This window comes from Nyctereutes procyonoides, unplaced genomic scaffold, assembly GCF_905146905.1.
Source record: "Nyctereutes procyonoides isolate TBG_1078 unplaced genomic scaffold, NYPRO_anot_genome, whole genome shotgun sequence".
Classification (NCBI taxonomy): domain Eukaryota; kingdom Metazoa; phylum Chordata; class Mammalia; order Carnivora; family Canidae; genus Nyctereutes; species Nyctereutes procyonoides.
Window position 1 is genome coordinate 12,765,565 of NW_026575139.1, and position 17,396 is coordinate 12,782,960.

The following is a 17,396-nucleotide window of genomic DNA, read 5'->3' on the forward strand; positions in this document are numbered from 1 at the left end:
GGGCGGAGCCTCGTGACAGCAGGCCAGCGCTCTTGCCATTACAAGGAGCTGGTGGCTGCTATTGGAATTGCAGGCATACATCAGGGAAATATAAATCAAAACCACGATGAAATACCACCTCACACCAGTGAGAACGGTGAAAATGAACAAGACAGGAAACAACAAATGTTGGAGAGGATGTGGAGAAAGGGGAACCCTCTTGCACTGTTGGTGGGAATGTGAACTGGTACAGCCACTCTGGAAAACTGTGTGGAGGTTCCTCAAAGAGTTAAAGATAGAGCTACCCTACAATCCAGCAATTGCACTGCTGGGGATTTACCCCAAAAATACAGATGCAGTGAAACAGCAGGACACCTGCACCCCGATGTTGATAGCAGCAATGTCCACAATAGCCAAACTGTGGAAGGAGCCTCGGTGCCCATCGAAAGATGATGGATAAAGAAGATGTGGTCTGTGTATACAATGGAATATCACTCAGCCGTTAGAAACGACAAATACCCACCATTTGCTTTGACATGGGTGGAACTGGAGGGTATTATGCTGAGTGAAGTAAATCAGTCGGAGAAGGACAAACATTACATGGTCTCATTCATTGGGGAATATAAAAAATAGGGAAAGGAGAGAAAATGAGTGGGAAATATCAGTGAGGGTGACAGAACATGAGAGACTCCTAACTCTGGGAAACCAACAAGGGGTAGTGGAAAGGGAGGTGGGCGGGAGGATGGGGTGACTGGGTGGCGGGCAGTGAGGGGGGCACCTGATGGGATGAGCACTGGGTGTTAATGCTATATGTTGGCAATTTGAACTCCAATAAAAAGAATAAAAAAAAAACTGAGCCACACAGTAATATTGTGCAAGATATATTGACAGTTTCCAAACTTATTTTTTATAAATAAAACATGTTTTTTATAAAAAAAAAAAAAAAAGGAATTGCAGGCATAGCCCCTTAGAGAACATCTAAATAACAGCAGGCACTAAAACAGGTACCAAAGGTTGAAATCTTTTTCCTGGTTTTGGAAAATGTGGTTGAACTCACAAGTGAAATAATGAAACCACAATTAAATTGGCTAAAGTACTGTGAACTTGTATATGCAATAAGTTGTTTTTGTAATCACTTTTGGGAGGTGAAGCAATCTTCATAACTTTGCCTAATAACCAAGACTTAATTCTGTTGCTCAAACAACTGGTTTTAAAAAGATTTATTGGGCAGCCCTGGTGGCTTGGCGGTTTAGCGCCACCTTCGGCTTGGGGCATGATTCTGCGAGTCTCCTCCGGCTCCCTGCATGGAGCCTGCTCCTCCCTCTGCCTGTTTCTCTGCTTCTCTCGCTCTCTCTCTGTGTCTCTCATGAATAAATAAGTAGAATCTTAAAAAAATAAAAAGATTTATTTATTTGGGGGTGGGGAGAGAAAAGGAGCAGGAACAGGCAGCCCCGGATGGGGTGGCAAAGAGAAAATCCTCAACTAGACTCCCTGTTGAGTCGGTGTGGTGGGGGTGAGGGGAATGACTGCCTCTGGGCTCAATCCTGGGACCCTGAGATGGTGACTTGAGCTGAAATTAGAAGACTCCGCTGCCTAATTGACGGAACTACCCAAGTGTCCCCTGCAAACAACTATTTTTAATGCCAGTCTTTTTTTTTTTTTTTAAGATTTTGTTTATTTATTCACGACAGACACAGAGAGAGGCAGACACACAGGCAGAGGGAGAAGTAGGCTCCATGCAGGGGGCCGACCTGGAACTTGATCCCAGGTCTCCAGAATCATACCTTGGCCTGAAGGCAGCGCTAAACTGAGCCCCCCCGAGCAACCCTGAGAATCCATTTCCATGGGTACCTGGGTGGCTCAGTGGTTGAGCATCTGCCTTTGGCTCAGGTTGTGATCCTGAGGCCCACGGATCAAGTTCTGTTCGGACTCCCTGCAGGGAGCCTGCTTCTTCCTCTGCTTCTGTCTCTGTGTCTCTCATGAATAAATAAATAAAATCTTAAAAAAAAAATCCATTTCCAAATTCAAAGTCATAAAGATTTATGTCTGTTCTAAAGAATTTTACGATTTAGTTCTTATATTTAGGTTGTTGATTCAGTTTGATTAATTTTTATATACCTGTGAAGTAGGGTCTAACTTCATTCTTTTGCTTTTTTTTTTTTTTTGAGAGAGAGAGAGAGAACACATGCATGTGAGTGGAAGAGGGACAGAGAGAGGGAGAGAATCCCAAGTAGGCTCCATTCCCAGCATGGAGCCCGATGCGGAGCTCAACCCCATCACCCCAAGACTGTGACCCAAGCCAAAATCAAGAGTTGGCTATTCAACTGACTGAACCACCCAAGCACCCCTTTTCTTTTGCATGTTGATCTTCACTTGTCTTAGAACCATTTGTTGAGAGACTGTTCTTTCTCCACCAAATGGTTTGGCACTCTTGCTGAAAATCAGTTGACCATAGATGCACAGGTTTATTTGTGGGCTCAATTTTATAACATTTATCTATGTGTCTCTCTTATACTAGGACCTCACTATTTTTTGTTGTTGTTGTTGTTTTTCCTTTTCTCTTTTTCCTTTTTTCTTTTTTAATTGTAGTTCAGTTTGCCGACATATAGCATTAACACCCAGTGCTCATCCCGTCAAGTGCCCCCCTCAGTGCCCATCACCCAGTCACCCCAAACCCCCACCCACCTCTCTTTCCACTACCCCTTGTTCGTCTCCCTGAGTTAGGAGTCTCTCATGTTCTGTCACCCTCACTGATATTTCCCACTCATTTTCTCTCCTTTCCTCTATAATCCCTTTCACTATTTTTTATATTCCCCAAATGAATGAGACCATATAATGTTTGTCCTTCTCCAATTGACTTATTTCACTCAGCATAATACCCTACAGTTCCATCCACGTCAAAGCAAATGGTGGGTATTTGTCGTTTCTAACGGCTGAGTAATATTCCATCATATATAGACCATATCTTTATCCATTCGTCTTTCGATGGACACCGAGGCTTCTTCCACAGTTTAGCTATTGTGGACATTGCTGCTATCAACATCGGGGTGCAGGTGTCCTGCTGTTTCACTGCATCTGTATCTTTGGGGTAAATCCCCAGCAATGCAATTGCTGGGTCATAGGGCAGTTCTATTTTTAACTCTTTGAGGAACCTCCACACAGTTTTCCAGAGTGGCTGTACCAGTTCACATTCCCACCAACAGTGCAAGAGGGTTCCCCTTTCTCCACATCCTCTCCAACATTTGTTGTTTCCTGTCTTGTTAATTTTCACTATTCTCACGGGTATAAGGTGGTATCTCATAGTGGTTTTGTTTGTTTATTTTTTTTCATTTTTTTCATAGTGGTTTTGATTTGTATTTCCCTGATGGCAAGTGATGCGGAGCATTTTCTCATGTACTTGTTGGCCATGTCTATGTCTTCCTCTGTGAAATTTCTGTTCATGTCTTTTGCCCATTTCATGATTGGATTGTTTGTTTCGTTACTGTTGAGTTTAATAAGTTCTTTATAGATCTTAGGGTAGTAACGTTATTATTTTGATTAAGGTAGCTTGTAGTGTTTTTTTTTTTTAAAGATTTTATTTATTTATTCATGAGAGACAGAGATAGAGAGAGAGGCAGAGACACAGGCAGAGGGAAAAAGCAGGCTCCATGCAGGGAGCCCGATGTGGGACTCAATCCCAGCATTCCAGGATCATGCCCTGGGCCGAAGGCAGGCGCCAAACTGCTGAGCCACCCAGGGATACCCTGTAGTAAGTTTTAAAAACAGAAAGTAAAAAAAAAAAAAAAAAAAAAAGTAAAAAGTATGAGTCCTTCAGCTTTTTTCTTTTTCATTATTGTTTTGGCTACTCAAGGCCCCTTGCGGGGTACCTGGGTGGCTCAGCAGTTGAATGTCTGCCTTTGGCTCAGGGTGTGATCCCAAAGTCATGGGATCGAGTTCCACATCGAGCTTCTGCATGGAGCCTGCTTCTCTCTCTGCCTATTTCTTATTTGTTTATTTATTTATTTATTCATTCATTCATTCATTCATGATAGTCACAGAGAGAGAGAGAGGGGCAGAGACACAGGCAGAGGGAGGAGCAGGCTCCATGCACCGGGAGCCCGATGTGGGATTCGATCCCGGGTCTCCAGGATTGCGCCCTGGGCCAAAGGCAGGTGCTAAACCGCTGCGCCACCCAGGGATCCCCTCTCTGCCTATTTCTTTGCCTCTTTCTGTGTGTCTCTCTTGAATAAATAGTATCTTAAAAACAAAAAAAGACCCCTTGTAATTCCATATAAACTCAAGAATTAGCTTTTTCTGAAAAAAGAATAGGGATAGCATTTGAATCTGTAGATCACTGTGGATAGTTTTGCCATCTTACAATATTAAGTGTTCTAATTTATAAGCACAGGAGGTCTTTTCATTAATTTTTTTTATTCATTCATGAAAGACATAGAGAGGCAGAGACATAGGCAGAGGGAGAAGCAGGCTCCATGGAGGAAGCCTGATGTTGGACTTGATCCTGGTACTCCAGGATCATGCCCTGAGCCAAAGCCAGACACTCAACCACTGAACCACAGAGGCATTCCTCATTTAATTTTTTTCAACAGTGAAGAGGCACTTGGCTGGCTTAGTCAGTAGAGCATGTGACTTTTGATCTTAGAGTCATAAGTTCAAGCTCCAAGTTGGACATGGAGCCTACTTAGAAAAATACTAATTTTCTTTCAGTCATGTTTTGTAATGTTTAGTATACAAGTTTTCTCACCTCACTGGTTAAATTTATTTCTAGATTTTGAATTCTTTTGGATGCTATTTTATATGAAATTGTTTTTTGAATTCCTTTTTAAATTTCCAATTCCTGGTGTGCAGAATCTGTACTGATATGTGCATGCTGATCTTGAACCCTACAACTTTGCTGAGTTTATTAGTGCTAGTCTTTTTTTTTTTTTTTTTTTTGTGAGGGTCTTTCGGGGAGTTTAAAAAAATGTATAGGATCATCTTTCATGTACATGGAGATAGTTTTACTTCTTCCTTTCCAATTCAGATGGCTTTATTTCATTTTCTTACTTAATTGCTCTGGCTAGAATTTCCAGTACAGTATTGAATACAGTGGTGAACATGGGCATACTTGTCTTGTTCCTGATCTTAGGGGGAAAACTTTCAGTCTTTCACTATTGAGGATGTTAGCTGTGGGTTCTTTATAAATGCTTTTGATGTTGTGAAGTTCTTTTTTTTTTTCTTTTTAATAAATTTATTTTTTATTGGTGTTCAATTTACCAACATACAGAATAACACCCAGTGCTCATCCCATCAAGTGCCCCCCTCATTGCCCCCTTCAGTGCCCGTCACCCATTCACCCCCACCCCCCGCCCTCCTCCCCTTCCACCACCCCTAGTTTGTTTCCCAGAGTTAGAAGTCTTTATGTTCTGTCTCCCTTTCTGACATTCCCCACACATTTCTTCTCCCTTCCCTTATATTCCCTTTCACTATTATTCATATTTGCCAAATGAATGAGAACATACACTGTTTGTCTTTCTCCGATTGACTTACTTCACTCAGCATCATACCCTCCAGTTCCATCCACGTTGAAGCAAATGGTGGGTATTTGTCGTTTCTAATGGCTGAGTAATATTCCATTGTATACATAAACCACATCTTCTTTATCCATTCATCTTTTGATGGACACCGAGGCTCCTTCCACAGTTTGGCTATTGTGGACATTGCTGCTATAAACATCGGGGTGCAGGTGTCCAGGCATTTCATTGCATCTGTATCTTTGGGGTAAATCCCCAACAGTGCAATTGCTGGGTCATAGGGCAGGTCTATTTATAACTCTTTGAGGAACCTCCACACTGATGTTGTGAGGTTCTTGGTATTACTAGATTTCTGAGTATTTTTACCAAAAGAAGGTGTTAATTTTTTTTTTTTTTAAGATTTTATTTATTCATGAGAGACACACAGAGAGAGGCAGAGACACAGGCAGAGGGAGAAGCAGGCTTCATGCAGGGAGCCAGATGTGGAACTTGATCCCAGTACTCCGGGATCATGCCCTGAGCTGAAGGCAAGCGCTCAACCACCAAGCCACCCAGGTGTCCCATAAAAGGGTGTTAAATTTTATCAAATGTTTTTTCTGTTAGTTCAGAGGATTATGTATTTTCTTCATATTAACAATATGTTACATTGATTCTTTTGTTTGTTTGTTTGTTTAAGATTTTGTTTATTTATTTATAGAGACACAGAGAGAGAATGAGAGGCAGAGACACAGGCAGAGGGAGAAGCAGGCTCCATGCAGAGAGCCTGATGCGGGACTCATCCAGGGTCTCCAGGATCACGCCCCAGGCTGCAGGCAGCGCCAAACCGCTGCGCCACCGGGGCTGCCCTACATTGATTCTTTTGTATATTGAACCTCTCTTGCATTTCTGGTATAAATCCCACCTGCTCATGGTGTATGACCCTTTTGATATGCTGCAACTATTGCATCAGTCTGCAACTATTGCATCTATATCTATAAAAGATATTATATTAGTCTATAGTTTTCTGATGGTGTCTTTTGTCTGTTTGGGATATCAGAATAATGCTGGCCTATAGATGAGGTAGAGAGTATTCTCTTGTCCTCTTTGATCCCCCCCTTCCCCCCACACACACTGGTTTTTGGATGAATTTTAAATTATTTTGGAAAGTTAATTATCCAGATGCTCAAGATTGTTATCTGAGACAAAGCCCCCAAAATGGACTTGTACAGAAAATTCTATGCCTGATGAGAATTTAATCACAACATTTTTGCTCAAACTCTACCTATCCATTTTAGAAACAAACTATATTATAACATCAAATTTCATGCAGATGTTATTTCTTTTTTTTTTTAATATTTTTATTTATTCATGAGACACACACACACACACACACAGAGAGAGAGAGAGAGAGAGGCAGAGACATAGGCAGAAAGAGAAGCAGGCTCCATGCAGGGAGCCCAATGTGGGACTTGATTCTCGGTCTCCAGAATCATGCCCTGGGCTGAAGGCGGTGCTAAACCCCTGAGCCACCCAGGCTGCCCAGATGTTGTAATTTCATTATGTATGTGTAGAAATTCTATGGAAGCATTGAATTTAAGCATTATGGTGTTAGGAGATTTTAGTTACCCATGTGTATGCAAATATTTCTAGTAGCAATTTTAGAAATATAATATTTCTTTGGAGGCATTTAGCCATGTATAAACTTGGTTTTGGTTAGGTTAACCTACTTCAGAGAATAGAACTTGAGGGGCACCTGGGTGGCTCAGTTGAGCATCTGCCTTTGGCTCAGGTCGTGATCCTGGAGTCCTGGGAAACGAGTACTGCATTGGTAGATTGTAAACGTTCAAATATTTCGTTCATATGTGATGGCTTGGGTAGTCACTAAGAAGAAGCAAGAGAATATTCGTTCTTTCAACAGAATTTACTGAATTCCTGCACCATTCTGTTTGGTTATAAAGGGGAAATGGACACATTCTTCACTTTTGTTGAATTTATTCCCTTGTAAAAAAATTGTAAGGTAAAATGAATATCAAGGGCATGTTTGTATGATTACTCTTTTTCCTTGTAAAGTAAAATTCATGTTTTATTTGAATAAAGATTATGAGTTAAAGAAATAGCTTGAATATTACTATTTCTCGTTTTATTATTGTGCTAAAGCTGTATTTTCCATTACAGTGCCACTAGATGCTTGCAGCTATTTAATTTAAGTCAATTAAAATTAAATAACATTAAAAATTTAGTTCCTTGGCTACACTAAACCACATTCTAGGTGCCTGATAGCCACATGCAGCCATGGCTGCTATATCAGAGATAGAATATTTCCATCATCGTAGAAATTTCTTTTCGGCAGTGTTACTCTAGAGTCTAGAACAAAGCAAGGAATTTTTCCAGTTGCCTTGATCTGTAAACTGATTTTGAGGTAAATATTAGCAATGGCCCAAGACTGTCATTTCAGTGCTTAAGTGCATTAATAACCTTTCAGGTTGACCAAGCCCAGAGCTAGTATCGATTTACCTGAACGGTTTTATTACACAGCAAGTGAGATCTAAATGCTAATATCTGGGCAGTTTTTTAAACCTTCTAGAAATATACTTAAGTTATCTTATTGCTTAATATGTGGGTTTTTGTATATGTGTATGTATGTGAAAATTTATGTCCATCCTCCATAGTATTATGATTGCAATTAAAGTTGTATCTAGGGGATCCCTGGGTGGCTCAGCGGTTTAGCGCCTGCCTTTGGCCCAGGGCGCGATCCTGGAGTCCCGCGTCGGGCTCCTGGCATGGAGCCTGCTTCTCCCTCCTCCTGTGTCTCTGTCTCTGTCTCTCTCTCTCTCTCTCTCTCTGTCTATCATGAATAAATAGAAATAAATAAATCTTAAAAAAAAAGTATCTAATAAACTTTTGGGGGCAAAGAAGAGTTGCAGTTGCACCTGTATTTCTGGAATTTATAATATTTACATGAAATTATTTATAGAAGCCGAATTCAAGAGTAGTGAAAAGTTGTATTAACACCATCTAGTTAGTATTTTAAGTATAACCCCAATTATACTTTTAAAAATATCAATTATAAATTTAGTATTTTGATAATTTTAAAACTAAACATTTGTTCAGTAGATGGTTTTTTGTTGTTGTTAAAAACTCTGTAAAGTGGTATAACAACTCCTGATACATTCTGATGTTGAGGTGGTGAATGCATTTTTCTGTGCAGCATTCAAGAAACAGTCTGCAAGAGTAGTTGCTTTGTTGCCTCTTTTTCCTGCATGTGAGTACCTAGATTTATGTATATAGAGAGAGGTCTTGCCTCTATTCTTTCCTTCAGGTTTTGTTATTGTCCCTTTTTGAGAAGAGAAGCAGTAAGAGGCTGCTGTCACTTGGTCCCAGGTCGTGGGTCAGAACAATTAGAAGGCCAGACACCCCCTTATACATTTCTGCCTCTTTCAGTGACTTTCCTTCTTTCTAGATCACTTATTTCAGCCTCTGGTACCACAACAAGCAAAATCAGCGCCGATGGGTGGATTTGGAGAAACCTCTCAAGAAGCAGCTGGATAAATATGCCTCGGAACCTACTGTCTATTTTGGAGTGGTGTTTTATGTGCCTTCAGTGTCCCAACTGCAACAGGAGATTACCAGGTAAGAAATCACATGCCCTTTGTTGTTTAGGAAATAATCTCACAAGGCTAAGAAAGCAACTCGGAGGTTAAAGTCAGGAGGCAAGGCTCCCGCACACAAATTTAGCCACATTATCACCTGGAGGTTCTGGCTCGTGGCTCATCATAGTATTTTCCTGCATGTTGCCTGAGTTACGGTTTCACTAGGCACGAAAGAGTGATGACAGGTGAAGATGATGTTTTTCTCCTGACTGTGAACTTGTCTTGTAGTTATGTCTTCTTCACAGTATTTGTTGGTTTGTTTCTGACCTTTGTAACACCAAAAGGAGAGAGGAGATTTTAAAAAGGCGTAGGGTCTGTATTCCTATATTGGTGAACTGTGCAGAAGGGTTCTTAGGGATCTATGTCCTGTAGATAGTTGGGAAGGTGAGTGCATCTAGGATAGAAGAGGGGGCCAGTAAGTGCACTTAGAGGAAAGGGAAGATCTTATTAAGTAGCAGGGTAGAGGAACTAAATGAGGGTATTTTTTTTTCCCTTGAAGACAAAATTAAAAACAAGGAATAAAGTAAGGAATAAAATCTGAATCCGTGGGTAAGTCTGACTTTCAAGTTCTCCCAAATCCACCACTACCTTATCTTTTAAATCCTATTTAACATTACTTTTCAGCCAAGCTGGACTACTTCCAGCGCCCTGAATGTGCCGCAGGCCTTTTTCATCTTTGGGTCCTAGAGCTTTCTTAGGTACTGGAATCCTATTCATCTTCTGAATGTAAGTTCAGAAGGCACCTCCTCCACACAGTGTGTGTGATCCCTGGGCTGGAATGAGCTTTGCCTTCCACAGACCAGCCTACAGTTTGCTTGTACTTGTGTTAAGATGGAAGGTGTTACAACCTTTCATGATAGTTGTTTTGTGTACATATCTTATCTTTTTCTTGGACTTTAAACCTATGTTTTCTTTAGCTTTACCTTTTGCACAGTATCTTACATAGTGCCCTGGAGATAGTAAGAACCTGGTAGTGCCCTGTGTTTGTGTAATGTTCATTTTGAGTACTGAGTTTGCCAGTTAACTCTTGGAAGAAGATAGAAAACCAAAGATGCGAGAATCAGCTAGTAGGGTAAATAGGCACCGACTGTAAAACTGATCTACGATAAAAACTGATCTTAAAACTGACAAGAGAAGTAGAACCCAGAAGGAAAAATAGCAACATGACTAACTCACTTATTTAAACATTCACTGAAGGTATAATGCTACCACAGAAGAACTATATTGGTTACTGTGGGAGATGAATCTACAAGTGAATAGGCTTTAATCCTACCCTAGAGGAGTTACTCAGAATCCGGGGAACTGAAAGGCTATGTAAATAAACAATTACAATATATTATGATGATAAATGCTTAAGTTAACACAGTAGATTCCTAGGGGTGGGGCGTGGGGGAACTAGAACAGGGAAGGTTAAAAAGTTGAATTTTCACTCAGATTTTAGAAAGAACTTTTCTTTTCTTTTCTTTTCTTTTCTTTTCTTTTCTTTTTTTTAAGATTTTATTTATTCATGAGAGACAGAGGGAGAAGCAGGCTCCATGCAGGGAGCCTGATGTGGGACTTGACCCCAAGATTCCAGGATCACACCCTGGGTCAAAGGCAGGTGCTAAACCGCTGAGCCACCCAGGAAGCCCCTAGAAAGAATTTTCTAGTTAGAGGGAATAGCTTGTGCAGGAGAGAGATTGAAAGTCACTGATGTTTTCAGAAAATTTCAGGTATTCCCTACAGAAAGGAGAGGAGATTTGAAAAATAGGAATGTCCTAGTCATAAAATCATGGTATAATGACTTCTTGGGGAAAGACATTTTCGAATTTTAAAGGAATGGATGGATGACATTTGTATTTTACCAACTTCAGCCATCATGGAAGGCAGCTTAGGGGTGGCAAGACTATCTGGTTAGGAGACCAGTTCGGGATGGATAGGCCATAATGTAGACATTAGTCTAGAACGTGGACCTGAACAAAGGCATTAGCCATAGGAAGGACTGAGGGAGAAGGGGCCTGGTAGATGTAGTCAGTAGGGTTGCACGTTGATTAGATAAAGAGAACCCGACAGAGGGGGATCCCTGAATGGCTCAGCGGTTTGGCGCCTGCCTTTGGCCCAGGGCGTGATCCTGGAGTCCCGGCATTGAGTCCCGCGTCAGGCCCCTGGCATGGAGCCTGCTTCTCCCTCCTCCTGTGTCTCTGCTTCTCTCTCTTTCTCTCTCTCTCTCTATCATAAATAATAAGTAAATAAATCTTTAAAAAAAAAGAGAGAGAACCCAACAGAGCAGTTGTACCAGTAGGGATTAAGAAGTTCAGCTACATGTAACACAGAACCCTGAATATCTTTCGTTTCTTAAGGGAAGTCCAGAGGTCAGCTATGCAGAGCTTATACTGCCCCACAAAGTCTTCAGGGACCCATACTCTTTCTCACTGTTCTACCCTCCTCAGCATGTTCTTTCCATTCACTAGGGAATCTCGTCAAAAAATTCTGGAGAAGTTCTGACTATCACATTCGTATTCCAGGCAGCAAAAGGGTAAAACTGATTTTACTCTCCGTCACCGTCCTTTAAGAGGCCTTTCTTAGTTTCTCAGTCACACTAGTCACATTTTAAGTACTCAGTAGCCACACGATGCTGATGGCTACTGTATTCGACAGCATAGATAGGCATCCTTTTTATCACTGCAGGAAGTTCTGTTGGACAACACTACTCTAAACCGAACCGTTCACAGGAAAAATTGAAGAGTAGATGGACATGTTAAGTGACTGTACTAGAGTGCAATCAGACAAATCCAGAATATAGGAAATTCTATGTGGCTCATCATAACATTTTATTATTTATTTATTTATTTATTTATTTATTTATTTATTTATTTATTTATATTTTTTTACGACATTTAAATAAATTTTTCTTTTTAAAATTGAGACATGAATGTCAGTCAAATGTGATCTGTGGACATTCTTTAGATCCTGATATTTATTTATTTATTTTTGTAAGATTTTATTTGACAGAGAGGGAGAGAGCACAAGCAGAGGGAGTGGTAGGGAGATGGAGTAGACTCCCCACTGAGCAGGAACCCTGGTGTGGGGCTCAATCTCAGGACCCTCAGATCATGACCTGAGCCAGAGACAGATGTTTAAGAGACTGAGCCATCCAGGTGCCCCTAGATCCTGACTAAAAAAAAACCCAAAAAACTGTAAAGATACATTTTTGAAGGATGCCTGACTGGCTCAGTCGGTAGAGCATGTGACTCTTGATCTTGGGGTTGTGAGTTCAAGCCCCACGTTGAGTGTAGAGATTATTTAAAAATAAAATCTTTAGGGGTGCCTGGGTGGCTTACTTAGTTATGCGTCTGCCTTTGGCTCAGGTGTCATGATCCCAGAGTCCTGGGATTGAGCCCCATGTTAGGATCCTTACTGAGTCGGGAGTCTGCTTCTCCCTCTCCCTCTCCTTTTGCTCCTCCCCACCCTCGTGCTTTCTTTCTCTTTCTCTCTTTCAAATAAATGAGTAAGCTCTTTAAAAATAAATAAATAAAGATTTTCAAAAAAATACATTGTTGAAGCAATCACAAAAATTGTACATGGACCAGGTATTGGGTAACATTAGGGAATTATTGCTCATTTTGTTGGGTGTGTTAAAAATTGTGTGTGTTAAGCTGACCTTATAGGGATATACACTAAAGTATTTGTAGGTGCTGTGATACAATATCTGGGATTTGATCTAAAGCAGTTGGGTGGGAAAGGGGAGAGAGTCAAGGAAATGGGATGGATCAAGTTGATGACTGAGGCTTCATGATATGGATGTGTGGGTTCCCTGGACTTGGTCTCTATATGTTTCAAAAGTTCCGTAATAAAACTTAAAAAATAAAAATGCCAATCCTTCTACAGTGGCCTTCTGATACTAGCCTAAGAAAAATAAATGAAGGAAAAAGAGTATATCTCTTTATATATTATTTGACATTTCTGTTGGGCCAAATGAGGCAACCTAATTTATTATAATTATTTAATGTAATATTTCTTTGTAAAAATATTTTATATTAGAAAATTGATAAATTGGTATAATATTTAGATTTAAAAAATTTATTTTTTGGGATCCCTGGGTGGCGCAGCGGTTTGGTGCCTGCCTTTGGCCCAGGGCGCGATCCTGGAGACCCGGGATCGAATCCCACGTCGGGCTCCCGGTGCATGGAGCCTGTCTCTGCCTCTCTCTCTTTCTCTTCTGTGACTATCATAAATAAATAAAAATAAAAAATAAAAAAATAAATAATCTATTTTTTTTTTTTTTAAGATTTTATTTATTTATTCATGAGAGACACAGGTAGAGGGAGAAGCAGGCTCCATGCAGGGAGCCTGACGTGGGACTCGATCCCAGGTCTCCAGGATCACACCCTGGGCTGAAGGCGGTGCTAAACTGCTGAGCCACCCGGGCTGCCCTGGAATGGTTATTTAGAATTAAGATGTGCAGTTTCTTGAATTCAGAACTGTTTGTAAGGAATGAAAATTTACATGTTACATTTTATTACTGCATTTTTAAAAATTATTCTTTTTGTAACAAACACTGAAAAAACATATTTGTAAACCATCCTTAGCCTCATCAGCATATTATAGTTTTAGCAAAAAGTGTTAACAGAAAGTGGTAATACCCTTTAAGTAAAATTTCTTGATCTTTTCCTTTTAAGTAGATACTTAAATATATACATACACATATACATATATACATACATACATGTATGTAAACGTATGTACATATATATGCATATGTATACATATACATATACTCACATCCTGCTTGCTTCCATTAAAGTATTAGGGACAATATAATGAAAGATAATAATAAAAGCAACCATTTCCCTCTTTTAGTATTTGTCAGGCACAGTTCCAAGCACTTTATACTCAATCATTCCTTAATCCTCATAACAAATCCTACAAACTAGGTATTATTTTCCATTTTGTAGTTGAGAATACCAAGATACAGAAAGGATAAATATCTTGCCTAAGGTCATACTGCCAGTATGACGTGGAACTGGGATTTCAACTCAAGCAGGCTGACTCCTGAGTCCTTGGTCTCAACCATTTATATTCATATGGACTCTAGGATTTTAAAAAACTAAAGAAATAGGACAAAATACTAGAAAAGTCCTCTTAACTGGAGATTTTGACAGTTAAAAACATGCACTTTGAGGTCATCCTGACCTGGATTCAAACTCCGGCTCAGCCTGCCTTTGTGGATTTGAGCATATTGCTTAATCTCAGCTGCAGCACCTCATCTTTATGGGGTGGCTGCTGTATACTGTGGAGCAGGTGATTAAGAGGGTAACAAGAGGGGAAGCAGTGTACATGTGCCTGGATTTTAATTTTAGCTCTGAGCTTCATGGCAGTTGAGGCAAAAGAAGGGATATTCTGAGTCCCATCATCGATTATCTGATAAAAAGCATGTCAGCTTGCAAACATGACAGATTTTCTTGGTGTATCATGTAAAAGGAAATTTTCAGGTGGGATGTTATGTAAAAGACATTGAGCCAGCAAGGAACAATTTAGAGTGACTGTGGAGGAATCAACTCTTAGAATAGAAAATTGTAACACGAGGCAAAAAAACCACATTTTTGTGGAAGACTAAGTTAATTTGGTCCAAGTATATTGCTTTCCCAGTGATTTGGCTTAAGGAAAGAACCTAGAGTGTTTAGAGTGTGTGGATGGCATGTTCAAGAGATAGACTTCTCTAAATACAATCTTCTTTAAATAGGCTTCTGAAAGGAGCTGCCCAGTAGAAGGTGTGAGATTTTCTTCTTTGACAAGATCCCAGAGCTACCAGCATTCTATTTGTCAATTGAGGGAAATCTATCAGTTCTGCTACTAGCAGGTGGAAGGGGTTAAGTTGGAACTAAATTCTTATCTGAATGGATGGAGTTTTGGTCAGGTTTTTTGGTAAGAAAGAATGAAAGCCTCATAGTGAGCTAAAATAAAAGAGGATGATGTTAGGAAACATATAAAATGATTAAAGGGGTGGGCTCTGAGGGGAATTCAAATACAAACTGAATAAGTTGTACTTTACAAAGGCCAAACCTGGAAGAGATCCCTGGATTCAAGATGGCTCTATAAACTGTTTTGCAGAGAGTTGGTGGATCCTCATTCAACGTTGTATCCCAGCATCTGAACAATGATTGATGCTTAGTAGGCCCCAGTCATTACCAGTTAAATGAATAAATAAAAGGAAGGCAGCATAGATCTTCACTATAGAGCTTTGTCAAAATGGAGTAGGGATACAGATGAAACAGTGCTGACTGGCTTAATATGTTTTACCTTTTGAAGGGGTGATTGTACCTCCTTTTACTGGTGATCATCTAAAGCCGCAGATTATGATTTGCCCAAGTTCATTTAAAAAATGGTACGTTGGGGAGCTGGAATTTAACTAGATCTGCTTGACTTAAGCTTATGCTGGTAACTGATGCTTTGGATGTTGAAAGTGTAAACAGAAGTAAACCCATATTAAAAGAATATTAAAGCATCATAGCTACCCTTTTTTTTTTAAATTTTTATTTATTTATGATAGTCACACAGAGAGAGAGAGAGAGAGAGAGGCAGAGACACAGGCAGAGGGAAAAGCAGGCTCCATGCACCGGGAGCCCGACGTGGGACTCGATCCCGGGTCTCCAGGGTCGCGCCCTGGGCCAAAGGCAGGCGCCAAACCGCTGCGCCACCCAGGGATCCCAGCAGCTACCCTTTTGGATATTTCATAAAAAAAATTGCTAATATAAGCCTGGTCTGAAATATCAGGAAGCATTTTCACTTGGCTTTACTTTCTAGGATTAGGGAACTTCCATCAGAGTAAGTAACTTCAACCAGAGTCTTATATTACCAGGTTACTAGTCAGAGTTTTTAAAGTAGAGATTGGCTATGGATTCTGTATTTCTCTAGCTAAACAGAACAAAACTAAGAAACTGTCTTATAGGGCATTAAAGGTGACAGGTTGTCTTCTAGGTGGTTGTAGCTTTGAAATAACTACAGTTAAGGATAAGGGGTTCAACAAATTGATTAAGTTGGTGTGTGTGTGCGTGTGTGTGTAAGCATAAATATGGTCAAGGACGTTGTCATTTTTTGAAACCATCTGGGGTTAAGGTTGTCTTTGACTAGTTTATGCTCCTCTACCAAAGTACTGTAAAAATAAAATGCATTGCATCTCCATTGGAGGTGATATTAATATTGACTTTTTAAAATTGACATTTTTTATAGGTATCAGTATTATCTGCAGCTGAAGAAAGATATCTTGGAAGGAAACATTCCTTGTACATTAGAACAAGCAATTCAGCTAGCAGGCTTAGCTGTTCAAGGTAAATAATGGCAATTGATAATGTAATACATATATCAGATTAACATGTGTATTACAGCAAGGGTGCCTGGCTGGCTCAGTCAGTGAACTTCAACACTTTATCTTTACGTTCGAGCCCCATGTTGGGTGTGGACATTACTTAAAAAAATAAAGACCTTTTTAAAAAAAAAAGTGTGTTGGGGGTCCTGGGGGGCCTCAGTTGGTTAAGTGTATGCCTTCAGCTCAGGTCATGATCCTGGAGTCCTGGGAGATTGAGCTTCCATCTGGGTCCTTGCTCAGCAGGAAGTCTGCTTCTCCTTTTCCCTCAGCCCCTCCCCGCTGTTTGTGCTCTCTCCTTACCTTGCTCTCTCTCTCTCTCAAATGGATAAATAAAATTCTTAAAAAGAATGTGTGTATTAGAACAAAAACAGCAAGGAGTTCTTAAAGTTACTGACTTCCTTTAGTAGTGTTTATATGTTAGTGAAATTAGTTTTCTTGCAGGAAAAAATGAATTTGGATTATATCCATGACATAAGAAACTTTTGGAAGATTAAGCATGTTAACATATGTCAACAAAACACACAGGCTAAAACTACAGAAAACCCATACACAGTCACACATGTACACAGAGCATTTGATAATGCTGTGTATTCCTCTAGTTCAAGGACTTGATCTGTAGCTAGCTAATATTGTAGGAAGAAAGATCAGCCAAACGATGAGGTTGATGAAGTTATGTTCACTTACACTTTTTTTTCCTTTAAACATTTATTTATTTAGGGGGAGAGAATGGGGGAGGGGCTGAGATAGGGGGAGAGAATCCTCAAGCAAACTCTCTGCTTATCTTGGAGCCTGGTGTAGGGCTTTATCCCAAGACCCTGAGATCATGATCTGAGCCAAAATCAAGAGCTCACCACGCCACCCAGGTGTCATTGTTTCACTTATATTTTAAGCATACATCATTTATTTGGTTTCTTATGCAGTTGTCCTGAATTA

At 40.1% G+C, this 17,396-nt stretch overlaps 1 protein-coding gene across 4 annotated transcripts in view; it reads left to right on the plus strand.

Moving 5' to 3' along the window:
* Positions 1-17,396, plus strand: part of PTPN21 (protein tyrosine phosphatase non-receptor type 21) — a 79,384-nt gene that overhangs the window by 23,156 nt on the left and 38,832 nt on the right. For all 4 annotated transcript variants that reach the window (XM_055303795.1, XM_055303792.1, XM_055303793.1 and 1 more), the window contains 2 exons: positions 8,929-9,098; positions 16,328-16,425. In XM_055303795.1, coding sequence (XP_055159770.1) covers positions 8,929-9,098; positions 16,328-16,425 — 268 coding nt within the window. The remainder of the gene's footprint in view (positions 1-8,928; positions 9,099-16,327; positions 16,426-17,396) is intronic.